The sequence below is a fragment of the Crinia signifera genome, chromosome 8, assembly GCF_055691185.1.
Source record: "Crinia signifera chromosome 8, ASM5569118v1, whole genome shotgun sequence".
Classification (NCBI taxonomy): Eukaryota; Metazoa; Chordata; class Amphibia; order Anura; family Myobatrachidae; genus Crinia; species Crinia signifera.
The window spans coordinates 33,934,633-33,957,024 of record NC_139224.1 but is presented as its reverse complement, the minus strand read 5'-3'; the positions used below and the strand labels follow the sequence as shown (position 1 = coordinate 33,957,024).

General features: G+C 44.2%; 1 protein-coding gene across 1 annotated transcript in view; it reads left to right on the top strand.

Moving 5' to 3' along the window:
• The first annotated feature begins 360 nt into the window (after positions 1–360).
• SACK1F (scaffolding CK1 anchoring protein F) overlaps positions 361–22,392 on the top strand; it is a 49,237-nt gene continuing 27,205 nt past the window's right edge. Inside the window, exon 1 of the mRNA XM_083156124.1 lies at positions 361–888. Coding sequence (XP_083012250.1) covers positions 424–888 — 465 coding nt within the window. The 5' untranslated portion in view covers positions 361–423. The remainder of the gene's footprint in view (positions 889–22,392) is intronic.

Here is a 22,392-nt window from a genome sequence, read left to right as displayed (position 1 = left end):
TTGTTCTGAATAAGAAGCTGGAGCTCGAATAAGAAGCTGGAGCTCGAATAAGAAGCTGGCCGAATAAGAAGCCAACTTCAGCCTCGTCCGCCAGTCAGCATATTCATCTGAGAGCACAGGAAAGAATGAAGCAGTTTTAGCATTTACAACATACCTAAAGGATACTATCCAGAAGCTGTACAGTACAATGCACTACCCCTATGTGCAGATGAGCAGCGTGTGGTTTAGATGCAGGATGCAGCTACGTGTTCCTTGGCAGCAGCAGCCAGCTAGAGGGAAGCTGAGGCTACTGTACACTAGTGATAAGGTGAGAGGGCTGGCCTCCAGGTGAGCTCCCCGCCTACCACCACCACCACACAGTCCCGGCCTCAGTGTGACTGAGCAGCAGAGTCAGCCTGGGTCGGGAGACAGCACACCAGCACCATGGCTGAGTCCCAGCAAGCCTGCCTGAGAGACGACCATGTCAATGAGAAGATCACAGAGAACAATGTCCACTTCTACTACAGTGAAGACCAGCGGAGGTGCCTGGAGGTTTTGGTCACCAGTGGGGAGCCATCCTACAGACAGCACATTAAGGCTAACCAGCTCACAGACTTCCTCTCCACTAAGGAGCTGTCAGACCTCAGGGGGGACTTTAACAAATATGTAACGGACAACAGTTTAAAGAAAAGCAAACAAGCAGCTAACAAGCAGGAGAGTGCTAAAGAGGTGTCTCTGCAATACTGGCCTGCTCAGTCTGACACTGAGGTCCCACCTCTGGACCTGGGCTGGCCAGAGAAGGGCTTTTACAGAGGTGTCAACAAGATGCTGGTCTACACCCACCCCCCTAAGGAAAATGCCCCCACGATAAAGGCTCTTATAAGGGATATGATCCAGAATGCAAAGAAGGTAAGTCTGATGGACCCCATTGCTCTGCAGGAATACTAGTTTTTGCCCTCAGGTGTCAGTGAATGGATTTGTCTATGCATGGGGTAAGTAAAACATGGCAATATGAATAGTGCAGAAATAATATTGCAGTACCATTGGAATAAATGTCCACCCACCAGGTATTCATTTTATTGTGACATGCACAAAAGTGTAATCACAATGACAATATGACAGTTTGATGTGTCTGATAGAGAGAGCCCCATGATATAATATAATTTCATTGGTTCAGATATGTTCAGGAGAATGATTTCTTTCATGTAAAGTCTTGCAGGGCTGGGTAGGTAATGGTATTGTCTAGCGAGGAAGAACTGCAGAGAGGACTCTGGGAAGCGTTTGCTCTGTGACATGTTTGTTCAGACATGTCTGGAGGTGAAAGGGTTTATTCTTGTCAGCCATACCTGTAAGTAAAGCAATTACTGAATGAAATTAAATTAATTTATAGTATTCTTAATAAAACAGGGATAGTCCACAGGTATGTATTATGTTCATTGCTGTGGTGGCTACAATTGTTTCATATATATATATATATATATATATATATATATATATATATATATATATATATATATATATATATATATATATATATATCAAAACATTATTATTATTATTCCAATGTTTATATATGGCATAATCACTTTTTTATATATCTGGTTAAAGTTTGCTAGTGTTTAACTTTCCCACTGATCACAATATGCTGTGCCTTTTGTTTTTTGTTCAGCGTTGAGTTCCTGAAGGGGTTAATCAGGTGCAGTCAGCAATAGCTGGAAACTGGGACTTTGTTACTTCCTGATGTTTTTTTTTTCTTTCACAAACCTAAAGCCCCGTACACACTGGGATACTTTCACATGAAAGCCAATCAGTTTTCTTGTCTGATTTGAGCATGAAACCCGCCCAGTGTGTACGGGGCAGCTATGAGCGGTGAGTGCTGATGCACGCTCCCACATCATCACTGCCAGCCGCCACTCATCTGCTGGTATTACCAGCAGATGAGTGTGGGAGTGGACGGCTTTCCATAACGTCCTGCTATGGAAAGCCGTCCACCCCAAGGAAAATCACGGAGGATGTGTTCACATGAAAAATCCACTCGCGGTCCGTTCGGTCGGTGTCTTACCGCATACGGATGGTGTGACAGCCCAGGGATGCAAAGCTGGGCTGCCCGATGTTGACACATCGCCCAGCTTCGCATCCCTCATAGAAACCTAAGGGAGATGCGGCCGGCTGCGGTGAAGGGGGGATCGCAGCAGGGTTTGGAGATCCCTGCTGCGGTCCCCCTTTGATACATTCAAGGGATACTTAATATTTGCGGCTAACCGTTTTCGGGATTTAGCCGCAAATATTCATTGATAAATGTGCTCCTATATGTTCACTGACTCATCAATACCCACTTGTAACGCTTAGCCAGCTACCAGGAATTATACAGTCCACGTATTACCTGGAACTCCTCTGCCCTATATAAAAGTGTCCTGCTTATAGCCGTGTCACGGGACTCTCCAGTGACATCGCATATTTTAATTAATTATGTTCATTATCCTTACACGGCTCATTTCATAGCTACACTATAATTAATCTAGCAGTGGTGTGCCAAATTGTGTAAATCCAAGCTTTGGACTTTCCAGATGCTGTGTCACATGACCTTTTAGATCACATGACAACTGGTATTGTGACTGTAGGAAAATGGTAACCGAATATCTATTGTTCAGTGGAGAATCCGAGACAAGAAAAATGCCTTATGTTTCATTTTGGTAAAAATGTATATTCTGTACATGTGACGATTGAATGTTCAAAGACAAAATGACCTAAACACATTGGGGTCGATCCTATTAGTGCCGAAGGTGCAAGTTGCTGGGATGAATTCGCATAAAATTGCTCTCACCCCTATGAAGGTACGAGCACTTTTAAGCGAATTCAGTCTGCCGTAAAGTACGCCCAGTGCCATGATGATTGCAGGTGCAAATATTCGCACCTAATAGGATCGACCCCATTGAATTAACAAATGTTTTGTGTGTTTGTATGTGTGGTGGGGTGTATAACCGGTATATGGTCATTAGGTCAACCCAATTTTGGTTGTCATGCCTTGGATCAACCACTGAAGGTCGACATAGCTTCGGTCAACACATGAAGTAGGTCAACATGGCTAAGGTCTACAGGGTTGGAAGGTTGAAACAAGCATTAAGTCGACAATGGGAATGTCGACAGAAGGTTGACATGAGTTTTTCGCATTTTTCTTTAGCCGACATTCCGACAGGCGGTATCCACTAGGGCGTGGAGGGGGAACAGAATAGTGTGCCGAGTGCAGCGAAGCACCACGCCCGAAGCATGGCGAGCACATCGAGCCATGCAAAGGGACTCAGCACATTTTATCGGTGTCCATGTCGACTATGTCAACATCTGGGACAAAAAAAACATGAAAAACTCGTCCTTGTTACTGTCGACGTTCCCATTGTAGACGTAATGATTGCGTCAACATTCCAACCCTGTCGACCTAAGCCATGTCGACCTAATATGGGTCGACCTAATATGGGTCGACCTAATGACCCATATTCGTATAACCTTAGATAAATATATATAAATTTGTGTGTGTGTAATTGCGATTATTGTAAGGGAGGTCCAAATCCAGGTTTGATATGGAAGGTTCAACTTAACATAGAAACATAGAATTTGTCGGCAGATAAGAACCATTTGGCCCATCTAGTCTGCCCCTTTTTTTACCCTTCAGGTAATCTCAACCCTTTTTAATCCTTATTTCTTTGTAAGGATATTCATATGCTTATCCCAAGCATGTTTAAATTGTTCTACTGTCTTAGCCTGTCTTGAGTAGTATTACCGCGGTATTTACCACAACCAGAGTAGAACCCGGCACCAACCTAGTTAGCCTGCTCATATAGAGATTCATATTGCTTGGAGATAATGTTATTTTCAAGCGTCGACACAAATATATTTTATATACTATAGTTTATTTTTACTTTATTTAATTGTGAAACAAATAGACATTTTGCTTTTCTACAGGGACATATCCAGCTACAATGCACTCTTCAATCCATGCCCTTGTTCGGGATGTAGTCAACATTCCGGCTGTCAGGATGCCAGTGTTCAGTATACCGACACCGGCATCTCAACTGCTCCTACAACACCGGCGCTGCAATTCCAAATCGGTTCCTAATGCTGGAATACTGACAGCTGGGATCCTGATTGGTAAGCATGCAGGACTAGCTAGCATACGGCCGGGAAAAGGGGGGGTTGAGTTTAGGTATTAGTGGGGGTTAGGCTGTGGGGAGGGGGGGTTTGGGTTAAGCCACTTAGAAGGAGGGTTAAGATAAGGCTGGGGTAGGGTTTAGGCATTGGGGTGCGGGTTAGGCACTAGCATGGAGGGTTATGGTCTGGCTGTGGTGGGAGCGTTAGGGTTAGGCTACTAGAAGGGACGGTTAGGGGGGAGAGAGAGGGTAATTATACTTACCTGACCCCTGCAGGATTCGCTCCATCAGGTTGTCAGTGTCGTATTCTGACTGCCGGCACCCCATCCGGTCATCCGCATGTATCCAGTCTGCCATGCCATAGATTTGATATAATGGATCCCTAAAACTGTGGCAGGCATGCTGGGACATATAGTTCCACAACAGCTGGAGGGCCATGGGTTTGACACCACTGCCTTAGACACTGTGCAGCCTATCTACATATAGACCTCATTCACCCCATCATCCACCCCCACCCCGCAAACAGCCTATGCTCCACGATAGCTGTCTACATGTAAACGCGCACCCCATCTTTATACAACTTTTATGATTTTTTTTTACCCCCAAAAAAATTTTGTGAATTTTTTTATGCTTTACCATTCACGAGGACTCTGATTGGGAACAGTAACCCAGCTGAAGCATGTCGAGCAAAGCAAGCCATGCAAGGGTACTGTACCCCCCCCCCCACACACACACACACACACACACACTAATTGGGGGTCTACATGCTCAGGTGTCGACAATGACACCCAAAAAAAACTGAAAAACGTATGTGTTTTTTTTTTTTTTATGTATGGGCCATTTCTATGTGTTGGACCTTTTGTCACTGTTGAGCTAGTGCATGTCGACCAGTCAGTGTCGACCTATATATGAGCTAATACCCACCCATATTATAATGTTTTGTACACCGATTGCTGTAAAGAAAGGTTCCATTCCAGGGTGTAAGCAGGAAGAGGCTCTATATGTATTTATAGGTATTTATGTAAATAAATGGGAGTGTCATTGCCTGGGGATATTCCTGAGCTTACCCAAGTCTTCTTGGGTAAGCAACCGAAAGCTACAATGAGTTTTTCAATTATTTTTTTCCTCAGCATGTCTCCGGTAATTTCCTCCTTGTTCCACTTCTTCTAATGCCAACTTTACTGAGCCGGAATGGGATCATTAAATAGACAGAAACTAAGTCTACAAGCATTAGGTCGACACCACTAGGTCAACATGACTGAAGGTCGACATGGGTAAGGTTGACAGGGTCATTAGGTCGACACAAGCATTAGGTCGGCAGTCAGTCGACGTGTGTTTTCCGCGTTTTTCTGTCCTGTATGTCGACATGGACACTGAAACGTAGCACCGCTCGCATGGCCCGCTGCAATCGCCATGCTTCGGACACTGTGTTATTCTCCAACCACACCCTAGTGGATGGTAGGGCATGAAATACCGCCTGTCGACACATGTCGGTTCCCCCCAAAAAAGTGTAAAACCCCATGTTGACCTTTTGACTGTCAACCTTCCTGCATGTCGACCTAGTGATGTCGACCTAATACTTGTAGACCTAGTGACTGTATCCCACTGAGACTTATACAGCCTACACACATGCCGATATTAAGGCATTTTCTAAGCGATTTTGCTTAGTTTGGCAAAGTCACTTAGAAAATGCCCTCACCTCGGTGTGTGTGGGGACTATATCGGCAGCAATGCGCGTCCCCGCGCGTCTTTATCGCTGGCCGAGATTGATGGACAGTGTCCATCAATCTCGGCATCGGCAGGGTTCTCCCACCGGAGAACACTGGCGCTGTCTGCTCACTTAGCACACAGAGCTGACAGCTCGCTCTGTGTGTGGGCTGTCAGCTCTGTGTGCTATGCGATAGCGGCGCAGCACAGCCCGACCTAGCATAGCTAGGTCGCCCTACACACATCGCTATGTGTGTAGGGCCAATTAGGGGTTTATTTAGAAAGCAAAGCAAAAAGTGGATTCTTTTTGGCAGTTTTTATATATTTGTAAGTACCAGGACAGCCCTGTAATAAAGATATAAGGTCAGATAACATATTTTCGCTCAGCAGATATAGATAGCCAATAGCAGTCTGTGTTCTCTCTCCTGGCAGTAAACAGGCAGAATAGCATCAAGGTGCTGGTCCCTTCATTTATTAGTGTGTTTCTTTTATTCTACAATGCTCCGTGAACTCCCCCACCCCCCCATTGCTTCCACCTAGATGCACTTTGATGTCCGGCTCCACTGCATTGTTCTGCCTTGCTCTCATATTGGGAGTAGGCTTCCTTTTTCCTGAGAAATAGAAAAGGAAAAACAAGAGAGAGCCTGTCCTTAATCCTCTCACCTTCAGACTGTCATCAGCTGCAGTAACGCCAGATATATAAAACTGATTTTAAATGAAACCTGACAAAGAATACAGCAACAAAGAAATGTAGATGATTCACTCTGAGAGGTAACATGGCCTGTTGGTAGCTGTTGGTGTCTCATTATGCTCAGATACCCCTTTCAGACCGCACTTTTTACCCGTTAATTTGCCGTTTTTTTTTACCGTTTTAAAACGGTAATTTGTGCAGTCTGAAAGGTGCAGAGTGAATTTACCGTTTCTATTGAACTGGTATTTCTAAACGGTAATAAAGCAGGGTCCTACCCGTTTCAGACCCGTTTTTTTTCATCCACTGTTTTCTATGGGTTAAAACGGGTTCAGTGTTGTAAAGGAACAAAAACTGCACTGAAATACCGTTTAAAGACATGTGGTGTGAAAGGGGTTTTAGCTGGCAGACCAGTTTTTAGAAACGTTTTAAAATACCTGGTCAAAGCCAGTTTTGCGGGCTGAAAGCAGCATTAAGCCCCTTTCACATTGCAGTTTTAGAACGGGATATTGCAGATTTTTAACTGCTTTAAAACGGTACCAGCTGCAATATGAAAGCTCCACAATCAACTTACCGGTTACAAAATACCGGTATTTTGAAACGTGTTAAAACAGGATCCTACACGTTTCTGAGCCGTTTTCCCTGCAGTCTGCCGTTTTGTAACCGGTATATTGATTGTGGAGCTTTCATATTGCAGCTGGTACCGTTTTAAAGCAGTTAAAAATCGGCAATATGCCGTGTTAAAACTGCAATGTAAAAGGGGCTTTAGATCCTTATTAAACAGGATTCAGACCTGATCACTCATCTATAAAATTGCAGAGGACTGCGAGTCAATACCTGCCGCCCAGACAGAAAGATACCTAATTCCTACAAGTCTGTGGGGTGTATTCAATGCCGCGGCGAACGGCCAGCGAGGGGGTTAAACAGCGAGGATTGCAAAAAAACAGCGATCCTCGCTGTTTAACCCCCGCGCCGGCCGCTCGCTCTATTCAACGTTCCGGGGAAATCCTCGCCATCACAGGACGGCGAGAATTCCCCAAAACAGCGAGACCCGCGGCTAATGCAGGAAACTCACTGTATTTAGCCGCGAGTCTCGCTGCTTCTGGAGCCACATACGCCAACTTCCCCTCGCGAGGGGAAATGGCGTATGAGGGGGCTGCGTTGAATACTGTCAGGGTGAGTGGTGACAGCGAGCAGGAAGCTCTGCTCACTGTCACCACTAGTCCACAGCATTGAATACCCCTATGTGACTGAATTGTTTTCGCCTGCAAATCCATACACAATTCACTCCTCATAGAATGATTTTTCCAGTCTGTGCAGATGTGAGTAGTCTCACCCTTCCACAACTCTTTGACTGAGACCGGCCAGAGTTGACCTCACACACCCACCAATAAAACGCTTGGGTACGCCAGCATTTTTTTGGACACTCCCAGAAAACGTCGGGTTACCACCCCTAAATGCTGGCTGTCTTGGCAGGCAAATTGTGAGGGGTTTGCAATCAGAGATCTACACTTTTATGGGGGTTATTCTGGTTCACTCTAATGGACAAAACCATGTGCACTGCAGGTGGAGCTGATGTAACATGTTTGTGCAGAGAGAGTTAGATTTCGGTTGTGTTTGTACTTCAAACTGATATCTATATTGCAGTGTAAAAATAAAGCAGCCAGTATTTACCCGGCACAGAAACAAAATCTAACTCTCTCTGCACATGTTACATCAGCCCCACCTGCAATACATATTGTTCTGTCCATTAGAGAATGATTGTTTCTTTGCGAGTGAACCAGAATAATCCCCTATTTCTGTCACTATTTGGTCTCATGCATGCACTCTACCATCCATACGCATGCCCAGTCATTTGATAATCGCACAGCAACGATCATCTCTAAATTGGGCCCAAGATTAGGATCACATTAGTCAAAAAAAAAAAAAAAAGAGATTCTTTAAAAGTATGGTATAATGCAAACTCATTTACTGTAATATAGGGCCTTATTTTGGTTCATTCTTTCTGACAAAATCCTTCTTAGATGGGCAAAACCATGTGCACTGCAGGTGGGGCAGATGTAACATGTGCAGAGAGAATTAGATTTGGGTGGGGTTTTACTTCAAAGTGAGATCTATATTGCAGTGTAAAAATAAAGCAGTCAGTATTTTCCCTGCACAGAAACAAAATTACTCACACAAATCTAATTCTCTCTGCACATGTTACATCTGCCCCACCTGCAGTGCACATGGTTTTGTCCATCTAAGAAGGATTTTGTCAGAAAGAATGAACCAAAATAAGGCCCATAGATACGAATACATTACATTTACTGGATATAAATCAATATTTGTTATACCAATATTAAGATAAAGTGACTGTAAGTGTGTGTGTGTGTGTGTGTGTGTGTGTGTGTGTGTGTGTGTGTGTGTGTGTGTGTGTGTGTGTGTGTGTGTGTGTGTGTAAATAAATAAATGTTAAATAACGTTCTGTCTTCATACATACAGAGCCATACGGTCCTACCCACTCAGTAGAGCGGTGGTTCTCAAACTCGGTCCTCAGTACCCCACACAGTTCACATTTTAAAAGGTGGAGATAATTATTTCATTTGATTCTGTGAGGAGACCTGCAAAACATGCACTGTGTGGGGTCCTGAGGACCGACTTTGAGAACCTGTGCAGTAGAGGATGCAGTGCAAGGAGGCACCGAGCAGGAGAGGTGTTCTTCCTGCTCTGCATCCCTGCTGTTATTGTCCCCATACACAGGCCCGACTTGATCGAGGGATAAGTCGGATTTGGTTTCCCCTGTACCCTCCATGAAGCTCCCCACAGGAGGGCTGCATACAGTACTTGATGTTCTATTTTTAACATGTGACAATTTGCAATGTGATTTATCACATGTAAACAGGACTCCCGGAGAGCTGCAGAATCGGCAAGGGATTTCAAAACTCCCATTCATATGAATGGTAGCCCCCATACTTTTAAATGGGAGTTTTCAAATCTCCTGCCTGCCACGGCTACTGCAGCTCTCCGGGAGTTCTTTTTACATGGCTGCTAGAGGTGGGGGGAGGAAAGGGGGGTTTCTGAAGCACAGAGTGAGGAGAGCACCTCTTCTGTCTGCTGCTTACCCAGTATGTAGAATGTAGGTGTGTGCCAGGCCAGCAGTATGGCACAGCAGTCAAACCCCTACAGTCCTGATCGGATGGGATACATTGTGTATGCTAATAGAGGAAATTTGGTGATTACCTGCCCACTGAGTGTGTTATTGTGTTTCTATATATGCTTCAGGTAATGCTGCTGGTTTCTCAGCGCTGTTCTTCCTGATTTGTTACATAGAAAGGGTTTGTCGTGGGAAACAGCTCTCAATACATACTTGCCTACCTGACCCTCTCCATGCGGGAGAAAATGCTCTGTTCCTGGACTTCCCTGGTAATGTATGATTGCCATCACCTGTGGTGAAACACCTTTCCTATCAATTACCTAGCTCCCCACAGGTGATGGCAATCATACATTACTAGGGAAGCCCAGGAACAGAGCATTTTCTCCCTCATAGAGAGGGTCAGGTAGGTATGACTCAATACCATACCTCCAAATATGACCCTCTCCAGGAGAAACACATTGCTCTTTTCCTGGGCTCTTAATTTTTGATTGCCATCACCTGTGGAGAAACAGCTTTCTTATTAGTTACCCTGTTAAAAACAGGTGATGGCAATCATACAGTACATTAAGAGGAAAGTCCAGCAGCATAGTAGTTTGTCCCTCCTGGCATGGGTCATGTTGGGAGATATGCAAATACCCTATCTCTAATGTGCTGTAGTGGTAGTAATCAAGCAGTGTGTTGTTTATACAATTTAAATACAATGTCACTTGTTTCTATAATGCTGCCCATACACTTGCGAGATATTGCATGCAATCATTTTATTTCGACCACATCTGGCCGATAAATCGAATGATTGTATGCACAAAATGTATATCATTTGACGCGATGTGCGTGCACGCCGGTCGAATGTCGGGTCTCAAGATCTTATGTGTTGGACATAATATTTATCGAATTGCAGGAGCGATCGCATGTGGTTTTTAACCACATGCGATGCTTGAATGCAATCCGCAGGTGGGGGGTGGAGGGAACGCTTTTTCATCGGCGTGGGGATGGGGAGAGGGGGACGGAGGGACCGCTGGCGGTGTGGGAGATGGCGGGCAAAGGGCGGCGTTATGTAGCGCAAGAAGTCATGCTAGCGGGCGGCGGGGGTCAGTCAGCGGTGGCGGCAGAATTGTTTAAACTCTGGGCAGCCCTCTGGCTGAGATAGCTCAGCCAATCCGAGGGCTGCCCAGTGTTTAAAAATTCTGCCGCCACCGCTGACTGACCCCCACCACTCGTTAGCGCTAGCGCTTCTTGCGCTACATAACACCGCCCTCTGCTCGTCCTCTTTCAGCACCCGATGTGCCATCTCAAGATGGCATGCGACATCGGGTGCTGCAAAGGGGGCACTTTAGCACCACAAGATGCGATCGGGTTTGATGGACATCGCACTGCAATAAGTGTATGGGCAGCATAACTTTCAGAGTTCCATTCTGTGAATGTTGCTCTTTGGGTAGCTGCTCATTACCAATACTAACCAGCCACTACCTGCATGTTTGAACATTAGCCTTTTTTACAAATCCTCAACTCCATTTTTATATATCTTTTTATTGTTTTAGTTTTATAATGGAGCTCTAATCTTGCCTCAATTCTGTTTTTAATATATGTTTCATTGCATTGTATATGTGTATATGTGTACTGTTTTCAGATACAGACCATTTTTTTAAACAAGTAAATATTCTTTCAACCAGCAATCAATCTGTAGGGCTAAATATTTGTCATCCCCTCCTAGTCGCAACAGTCAGGACCATTCACATACTGGCAACATTCACAGAATGTAACGATACACTGTTTCATTCTGAAAGTTATAGAGACAAGTGACAGATTGTATTTAAATTGTATTTATTTTGTATCAACAACACACTGCTTGATTACTGTCACTCCGCACCACTTTGCATGTGCAGACTTTTGATAAACGGCAGGGCTGCGAATTCGTAGCCCTGTGGATGGGTCTGAATTGGGCCTTTGGTCAGATTTCTCACCTATCATCTGCATCTGAGAAGTGGATTGAGGTCATTATAACCCTAATAATCTGCCTATCTGCATATTAAGGAACTACATACATAATGCTACTTGTCTGGTTCTTCATGTGGTTGTGGTATATTAGGTCTACAGTGTATAGGTGGACAGTCAAAAGGTCAATCACTACTGGTCAACAGTCAGAAGATCGATATGGACAAAAGGGCGATATACGTTATGTGACATGGACAAAGGGTTGACACAATCAAAAGGTTGACGTGAACAAGGTCGACATAGAAAAGGGTCTACATGTTTTTCATGTTTTTTTCAGTGTCTATGTTGACACTCACTGTTAACTGTTATGGACCCACTGTTAACTCTCATGGGGCCCAGGCTCAGGGGTGTGACTAGCCAACACAGAGGCCTAGCTAACATTTAGCATGTGTTATCTGGGCCCCTTTATATTTATATCCCATGCATGATACATGGTCAGATTGATGCACTGTAGAAGATACACCATAGTCATGTGCTCTATAATGTAACAAGGGCATGATTCAGGTTGGTTTGGTAAGCTGCAAAGATCACAGATTACCGAGCACCAGAGAGGCCGCCCCGCCGAATTGGCCCCCATATGTATAATTCAAGTGTACAGTCCCTGATCCCTAGAGGAGGGGGAGTGGGCTCTTATGCAGTGGGGCGCACTGGGAATAGCCCCTGTTCATTTGTGACCCAGGCCCCTATATCCGATGGTCGGGCTGTGCTCATGCGCATTTCTACACATGTACATATGCAGGTTGCATACACAACATGGCGGCAGCCAGCTCCATTACCATATGGGAACACCTAGTGTTTCATGGGCGTTCTCATGGTAATGAGGCTCTGACACGGGGGGGGGGGGTCAAGGCCATGCATCACCGGATGTCAGCTGCCCGCCCATTTCCTGAGGGTATGCTCAGAGCAACCTTACATATGCGTGCACGTTCCACACCATTCGATGGCATTGGCCGGGTTTGGTGGACTTGCAAGGCTGCGAGTCCGGCCCTGCATTGGAAAGTTTTGTCTGAGGTTTTGCAGTTTTAAAGATTTGGTACTTGTTTAGTTTCACGGCGCCCGATATATCGGATGTGATATCGGGCGATATATCGGATGCGATATCGGCCGATATATCAATGCGCTACGATGCAATATTTGACCTGTTCATAACCCAACTATCCACTACGCACAGAGTTGATTTTATATAGTGTGGCGAGCGCAGCGAGCCACCGAACCCGAAGCACGGCGAGCATAGTGAGCCCCGCAAGGGGACACGGATTACTGCGCTCGCCACACTATATAAAATCAACTCCATGCATAGTGGATAGTGGGGTTATGAACAGGTAAAAAATCGCATCGATATATCAGCCGATATCACATCCGATATATCAGGCGCCGTGACACTAAACAAGTACCAAAGATTGCTTTTGCAGTCGCACAATCTCCCTCATAAAGCTCTAGTCTGTCACTAAAAAATCTGATTGTGAGGCTCAGACTGAAAAGATAAATCTGATATGAAGAACCAGTTAAACCTGACCAGTAGATTTTCCAACTGGCCACACAATGGGAACACATTAATAATGGTGCACTGAGGGCTGTATCGCGGGATTTCCTTTATTATGTGAGGCGTTAAAAGGAAACTGACACGTTTGGCAACAAATTATTTGAAGTACTCCATACAATGTACTTGTCAGGCAGAACTGCCCATTATTTACTCTATGGGCGACAGTGTTATATACCCACTGGTGTTCGCTATATACATAAAAGACGTAAGAAATCATATGCGCTTGATACACATTTGTTTCTACAATCTGTTTATTGAGAAGAAGAGAAAGGGGGTGTATAGGAATAGACAAGTACACAAATTACATACAAATATAATGAGCAACTGCCTGCTAGACAATGGCATAGATACACAGATTGTGATACGAAGCCAAACTGTATATACAGTACTGGGACCAATTCCAATATACAGTACTTTGTTACAAAAGCATAATAAGGAAATTTAATAATAAAAACAAAACCAATAAATAATTAATTAATAGCTGGTCTTTTATGTTAATTGCTAGCAGTACCACAATATTTTACAAATAATCACATACTGTACAATACATGTCCGGATAGTTCCAATTATTTTGATCGAGGTCCACAAAATCAAATATCTTTTTTAGTAATTAAGGGTCACCTTCTGATGACAAAAACCAGACTGCCACATAAACTGCCCCCCCCCAAAAAAAGTTATGTTTTCTTCCATGGGGCCACAGAGCTCCATCCCATTGAACTGGGATGAACAGATACCCCCCACAGCAAGCAGCAACCACATTAAAAGGAAAAAATTAAACTTACAAAGCAGTATTCTGCCCCCTGCTGCCGCAGCTGTATTCTGCCCACTGCCGCCACCACTGTGTTCTGCCCGCTACCTCCACCGCTGTATTCTCTGCACCGCCACCGTTCCTGCCATTCCTGCCTCTGCTGCTTGTGTTCCCGGCAGATTGCCAGAGATTCTCAGCCCTTGCAGAGCTCGAGTGTGCGGTCACATCACCGGTGCACCCGCGCAATACATTACTGGGACTGCTGAAGCCAGAAGAGGCTTCAGGAGGCGAATGGGGCCAGGAGAGACGTAATGGTCACATCTCGCCGGTCTGTATTTTTGCCCTTTGCGGCCCGGAGGTGGACCGCAGTCCGCCAGTTGCCTATCCTTGATTTAAACAGTGGCGGTTCGAACCTTATGGTAGAAGGTCACGATGCCGACACCCCCCATGCCACCAGCGCCGATCCTCCTGGTCCCCGCCATAGCATTTTTTTGCCCCTGTACAAGGATGACAGGCGCTGGGACTGGCACATGTGTAGTACCGACCTCTGTACTGCTCATGCGGCCAGCATCTATGGGCTGCTTCAGCAACAGCCCATAGAAGTAAAGTGATGGTCCCGACGCCTGAACAATACAGGTGACAGGTACTGGTGCCAGCACATAAGCAGTACCAGCTTAGGAACTGCGCATGTGCAGACCCCGGATTTATGGGCTCCTGCACAGTAGCCCATAGAGGTATCCCAGAGGGAGGGAACACCTCAGATTGGGACTGCCTTGGTGACTGGCAGGTCGGACTTCCAATAGGAAGTTACTGCCAGTCATAGTGAAGCCATTGCAGTCTCATAGACTGCATCTGGCTTCACTACAGTGGCGGATTTTACCTGAAGGAGCTGCAGCCCATAGGTAATAACAGCCGCTGCATTTAAACGTCTGTTAAATTATAATGAAGCATGCAGAGATAAGCCACAATGAGAGTGAGTATAAAAGTCTCTATGCAGAGATATCTGTGATCTATACTTAGTAGTGGATAATCAAGTGTTGCAAATGCTTGAATTGCCTGAATATTGCAGGGTAAATTTACTAAAATGGGAGTTCTAGTGAAGATAAGATGTCGCCCATAGCAACCAACCAGATTCTACTTATTTATTCAGCACCTTTTAGAAGATAATAAATAGTATCTGATTGGTTGCTATGAGCAATATTCCATCTTCAATAGAACTCCCATGTTAGTAAAGGTACCCCTGCAAGTCTGTGTCAGTTTGTGGCGTCACGGTCACACTATGGGGGAAATTTACTAAAATATGAATGGCTATGAAAACGTCTGTTCTAAGCCAATTGCACCCATATACGGCCGTAAATTCATATTTTGGAATTTACAATGGCCAATATACAGGCATTTGTATTTCTGAATACAAATACATACACCATCGAAATAATATGAGTAGGAATCACCATTTAGTCGAATGGTGATTCCTAATTTACTAACCGGCCATAGGTAATATACTGTATGGCTGGTAACTGCTGTGAAAATACTCCTGGAAAATACTCCTAATTTTCCAGGCGTATTTGGCCTCAGCCTGCATGTATTAGTCAGATCCAGTCAGGGGGTTAACTCTTTCTAACTATCTCTTCTAGTATGTATGGGGCTCATCTATCTATCTATCTATCTATCTATCTCACAAAAATATATTAGAATGATCTGCGCCAGAAAGACTTCAACACTGTAGACACCAGGGATTACCAATCCCAACCATACGTTCCAAATACAAAAAATGTGGTGAATACACTTGCGATGTCTTAATACTGATCACTGTGTTTTCAGGCGGATAAGAGTGTACCTCCACCAACGAGAAAAACCAGAAATAGGGCCACAGAAAAGGTCAAATTGACGATATGTAACCAATGGGGGTATCACCCCCTGCAACTGACCTCTCTGTTGTGCCCTATAGGCATATAAAGGTTTCTTTTACTCCAAAGTTTCTTGTTACTTCAATTGGATCAGAGCTCACCTTGTATAGGTGCCCTATGGGCACGTAGCAGTATCTTTCACGGCCCTCAGGTCAATCAGCGTCTCAATCACCACCAATCCAGGGTTGATGAAAAAAAGCTTTTATTCCAATCACAGATGATCCATACACGAAATAACAATAAAAATGGCTAAAAAAGTTGTAAAAAAGGCACTGATGGGGTCCAGCACGGGAAAAACTTCCGACCACCTCTACCTCACCCGGGTTTAGAGGAGAAGGTGGGTGTCCTACAGATGGAAAAAAGACACAGGAACACCCAGCAGTTACCTTATGTCAGGGGTGTCAAACTCAAATTCATCGGGGGCCACATCAGCAGTTTGGTCACCCTCAAAGGGCCGGTTGTATCTGTAGGACTGTGTGTCCACTCTTTATTATCATAAATTATTGTCACTGCATTCAATTATTGTATACTCAGCAGTAGCATTTCCCTCCTGCTATTGCTGTGAACTGCAGTGCATTAGGGCACACGCTGCCTGCACAGGGGGGCAGCACTCAGTCTTAGGGCATATGTCCTGCTTATTATCATGGGACACAGCAATTAATGATGGGCTGCAATGTGCCAGTGCACACACACACATAGGCAGAGAGTTTGACACTTACCCGCTCTGATGCGTCCACTCCAGTCTGAGCTGCTCCACCACCAAGGACACAGCTGCGCTCTCACACAGGAGCATTTCCCCCTCCCTCCTGTGAGTAGCGCTCCTCGCACTATCTATCCAGGAGTGGGGGGCAGCGTGCTCCCGGTCACTGTGCAGTGCACACTCAGCAGTTAGTGACCTGGAGCGCACAGCAGCAGCAGCACCATTCACCACGACGGACCTGCTCTTTCCTCTCTCTGGCTCCTATACAGCAGGTGGGAGCGGAGGAGGGGTTGACGACCGGCGGCACTGCGCTAGAGGGCAGATGTTCTCTGGCTTGTAGGCTGCCGCGCATGCGCTGAAGAGGCGGCTTTCTTGTTTAAAAAAAAAAAAATCGAGAATAAAAGGTGAAACGGGCCACATGAAGAGGTCTGGCGGGCCGGATTTGGCCCGCGGGCCTTGTGTTTGACACCCCTGCCTTATGTGGTCCTCCTACCAACGCGTTTCGGGCCTCACGCGGGGCCCTTTGTCAAGGTATTGGCGATAATGTTGATAATGGTGTACGGGGCTTATCTATCATGTACTTAACTAGGAAGTATATTTAAAAGCTAATAGAGCTTTACATGATCTGATAGAACAATTGCTGGGTATTTTAACTCGGGCTTGTCCTGTAGAACTGGAATAAGGTTACTAGGACAGCAATTAAAAACTGTAAACCAATAAAATATATACAGTATATGCTGCACTGAACTAAAGAGGAACGTGTGATTTATCTTATTACTATGCAGCCTGCATATGGGCTAATTACAAAAAACATGTACATTGTACAATACAGGTCATACTTGCCTACTTTTATACTCTCTCCTCTCCAGGAGAAGCCCAGAGAGGAGACTGTCAGCATCACGTCTGGGGGCGGGGCCTGGTGTAGACGTCATCAAGCCCTGCCCCCAGCATTGGAAAGCTCCCGGATTTGCGGGGACTCGGGGAAGGGTTAAATGGCGCTATTTGCATATTTAGCCCCACCCCTCCAGCGAAAAGCCGCAAATCGTGGTAATTCAATGAGGCGGCCGGGCAGCTGCTGGGGAGATGCGGAGGGTGAGGCAGAATCCGGGAGGATTGCTCACCTTTCCGGGGGGCTGGGAGGGGGACCCGATTTCCGGGACCCTCTTCGCCAATCCGAGAGGGTATCCAACCCTGATACAGGGCAGAACTTGGGTATCATTAAACTAGCTTTATAACTAAATATAACAGCTACAAAAGAATAATAGCTGGTGGGAATAGCCCTTTTACTAGTACCAAATTTTAACATTCGAAGATCTCTTTATGCAAACTAGAGAAACCAAATTGACAACACTCGGAGCCTGATTTGGAGATGTACAGTATGTAATGCTGATGGTTTATGTAAATCTACAATGGCATTCTGTGCATGTGCAAAATGGGCCCAGGGTGGTCGCACGCAGTTTCTCCAGAGCTGCAGCCTTATTAGCAAGCTGCGCAATTTAGGGGTGGGCGGGGCCATCGTGGTGGATTTTTCCCAGTCACATAATTGTAAGATTTCCCCCTCCATACCCCGGAGGGGCCATTGGTTCCTCTTTACCATGAACTCTCGTAGAGGGGAGGAGAATTAAAGCATGAACAGTTCACAGTGAATTGTGGTCATCCCCCCTCACTGTATAATGTGCACATTGCATGTCCCACCAGAAACATTCCCTTCTGGATCTCCTTGAGAACCACGTATACATACATATATACATTTTATACAGGTACCTGGAAGAGTGGCCCAGCACTGATCACCGGTTATATGTAACTCTGGGTGAGCCCTGAGACAATAGTTTAATATGTTGATCCAGTATACATGGTTATCCTGCAAGTGCTGTATTTAAGAGTTTTTTAAGTGTTATTTAGTGAATGTGTATTTTGAATGTAGGTTTTTTTTTTAAATCAATTTATGCATGAGTATGTGACATATGGCTAAAGCTACTTCTACCTCTGCATATCTGAGTAATTACACTATATTTATCTGTAGATTTTTTGAGTGCATATTACACCCAATTTGTGACCTACTCTTTAGCAGGTCCATGTATGCAACTCCACTTTAAAAGCATAATAATTGTATTTTTTGTATATATGCAATTCATGTATTAAAGTAGTTCTGTCATCTACACCACCCAGTAGAGGTAACCGCTGTACATCCTAATAGGTAGCAATGAGAATGTAGTCTGCCCATTAACTAGGAACCCATACATCATACATCACAGTGCCTGAGTGACATCACTGGGAAGGTTGCAGAACAGTAACCCTTTCAGGTCCAACGTCTAGTCAGGCTCAACAGCCCTAGCGCTAGTAGCAGATCCAATGGTGAGCCACTTTAAAATAAGAACATTAACATTATTCAACATTAAATGTAGGCCATTTTTTAAATTTTGAAGGTCGACATGCATGAAGGTCGACATGGTAATTAGGTCAACATGGAAAAGGTCAACAATCAAAAGGTCAACATGGGGTTTTTCACTTTTTTGGTCCCGAATGTCGGCACAGTCGACATGGACACTAAAAAAGTGCACCACATCCCCTTGCATGGCTCGCTGAGGTCGCCATGATGCGGGAACAGTGCCTCGCTCGGCACACTGTTTTATTCCCCCATCACGCTGTAGTGGATGGTAGGGCATGAAATACCGCCTGTTGACACATGTCGGCTCAAAAAAGTGAAAACCCCATGTCAACCTTTTAACTGTCGAACTTCCCCATGTCGACCTAATGACCCTGCCAACCTAACCCCATGTCGACATTCAGTCATGTCGATCTTCCATCATGTTGACCTAGTGGTGACGACCTAGTTGTTGTAGACCTAGTGAACGTATCCCATGTGTGCAGCTGTACAAAGCCAAGTATGGAGATACTGGCTTATCTTTGAGATGATGAAATATGGTTAATCTAATCATATTGGCAGAATATTATATTTTCTATAGACCAAGCTAACACAAGCCCACTAAATTCATAAATCACTCCTGCATAAAGACATCTACGTTTATCTGAACCCCTTAGTTATCCCGGAGAAGTTGCTAGCAGATATCACCCACATTACTCCTGCTTATGAGGCAACAGTGACCTAATTATTGTCAATAAACTCTCGTGTGAGATCAGCGCCTACAATACTTCTGTGGAACCAGTTGCTAATACTTTACTTGCTCCTCCTTTTCCCCAGAGGTTACCTAAAAACTGGTGTTATGAAAGAAGTTAATATTCTACCTACTTGACATACGTAGTTTATAATACAAAAAAAGGTTACCCATAGCAAATTAAGGCACAGGCAGGTGCTTTGTGGAAATGGCTGTGTTGTCTATTGGAATTGTTTTTCTCTTTTCATTGCAGTAAGATAAGTGTTTATTGTGACAATCAAAATCTACCTTATCATATTGGGAATCACTTGTACTTTCTGTTTTGTAATTTATGGACTATAAAATTAACTGTTATCACCTTTACAGTAAATCACCTTTGGTATTTGGTCTTTGTTCCTTTCATGTAAAGTCTTTTTGGAGGTATGATTTCCCTATACTGATCATTGTTTAACCCCTTCCCGCCACAGCCTGTTTTTGCCTTCCTGACAGAGGCCTTTTTTTCAAATCTGACAGGTATCACTTAAGTGGGGATAACTTTTTTTTGCTTTTACTTATCCCAGTGATTTTGAGATTGTTTTCCCGTGACACATTGTACTTTAAATTAGTGGTAAATTTTGGTCGATACAGTTTTTTTTTTTTGGTGAAAAATACCAAAATGTCGTAAAAAAATGGAACATTTTGCTATTTGCAAAATGTAAAATTTTCTGCTTGTGAGACAAATAATCATACCACTCAAAATAGTTAATAACTAACATAAACCATATCTAAACTTTATTATTACATCATTATTTCAACCTCCTTTAATTTTTTTGGACACTAGGGGGCAGCAGAGTCTAAATTTTACACATCACACAGTTTAACGCTGCTTTTGGCTGTTCACGTTTGAACAGCCAATCGCAGCGATCGCCCATGACGGGGGGCATCGCTGCCCCCCCTGGGCAATGAGGGAGGATGTCTGCTGTCAGGGACAGCAGACATCGTCCCTCTGTCACCGCGTCTGTAGACGCGGTGACAATTCAAAGGCATGACGTACATTTATGCCATGTGTCGGGAAGTACATCCCGACCATGACGTAAATGTACGTCAAATGTCGGGAAGGGGTTAAGGACATATAAACAAGATCCTGGCAGTCAGCGTTATGGATCTCAACACAATTGTGTAAGACCCCTAGTGCCAACTAGTGGTTCTTATGCCTATACAGCTGCCCTTTGTTCCCTTATACTGTGTACACACGGGGGAGATATATTGCTCAGCCATATATTGCTGAGCAATATATGGCTGAGCAATATATTGCTCAGTTTCTACTTAACATCAGCGACCAGAGATGGTCGCTGATGAAAAAGAAACTGCCGGGGGGAGCCCGGCAGTGGTAATCAGCTGGTCGCAGGAGCATGTTCCTGCGACCAGCGATCACCACAGGGGCAAAAACGATAGCGCGCATCCGGCGATATATCCCACCCGGCGATATATCCCACATATACTCCCATTGCGGGCAATATGGTCGCTCAGCGACCATATTTCCTGCGATTTTGCACAAAATCGCCCCTGTGTGTGCGCACCTCTAGTGTCAGATGTACTTACCGGTACTTAGGATGCCACCAGGACTTAAACCTCAGCAGTAGAGACTTACTCAATTGGCTAGAGACCACTGGCTAGAGTAATATTCAACAGGGAACACAGTACTGAAAACTGAGGGGTTCATCTTTAGATACTGAACTATCTTGCATTTAAGTAAGTGTACGGTAATCTTTAATAATTTAAATAATTAAACCCTGAAGAGGAGAATTTATTTATGCAGTGAAATTAATTTTAATGAATATATAACATCTGCATTAAGGTACATACAGGATACGGTCATTAAGTCAATTCTATTAAGGTCGACGTGCATTGGGTCGACCACTGTAGGTCGTCAGGCCTTAGGTCTACACCTGAAATAGGTTGACATGGCTAATATCGACAGGGTTGGAAGGTCGACACAAGCATTAGTATGTACCTTAGTGCAGATGTTATTATTGTTATAATTATGCAATTCAGTGATAAAAGAAATCATTAGAAGTTAAATGTTTAGTTCATTAGGGATTCTAGATAATCGTCTGACAACATATGGTCCAAATGCATTAGGTCAACGGTGTTAAGGGTTGACAGGTTTTAAAGGTTGAAATGATAATTTTCTACACACATGCACTATGGTCGACACAAGGGATTTTTTTGCTGTTTTTTTTTTTTAAACCCTTTCATAATTTACCTTCCATGCAGACCACTAATGGGAATAGTAACTTTGCCGGAAACGTGGCAAGGGTACCCATTTCCACTTATTTGTCTTAAATATGGTTAAATATACAAAATCACATTAAAAATAAACATGATGTTGACCATTTCTAAATTTTGACCCTGCCGATCCTTTATACCTGTCAACCTTTTGAACATGTCGACCATATGATGTCAACCTATTTTGATCGCACACCATTCATTAGACAGCAGCATCAGGTCATTTCAGATTTGTGCAATCTGTATAAAATCACATAGTGCTAGTTTGTTTAAACTTTAAAGTACAAAAGCGATAAAGCAATATATATATATCAGTGCCTGCTCTCTACAGACTGTGGCATACTGTAGATAAGTCCATATAAATAAGCACTAAAGCTGTGTACACACGGAACTTTTATTGGCGTAGCTGAACATACATGGGAGAATAAACAAAAGCATTGGAACATAGGCACTTTGTGAGGTGAGT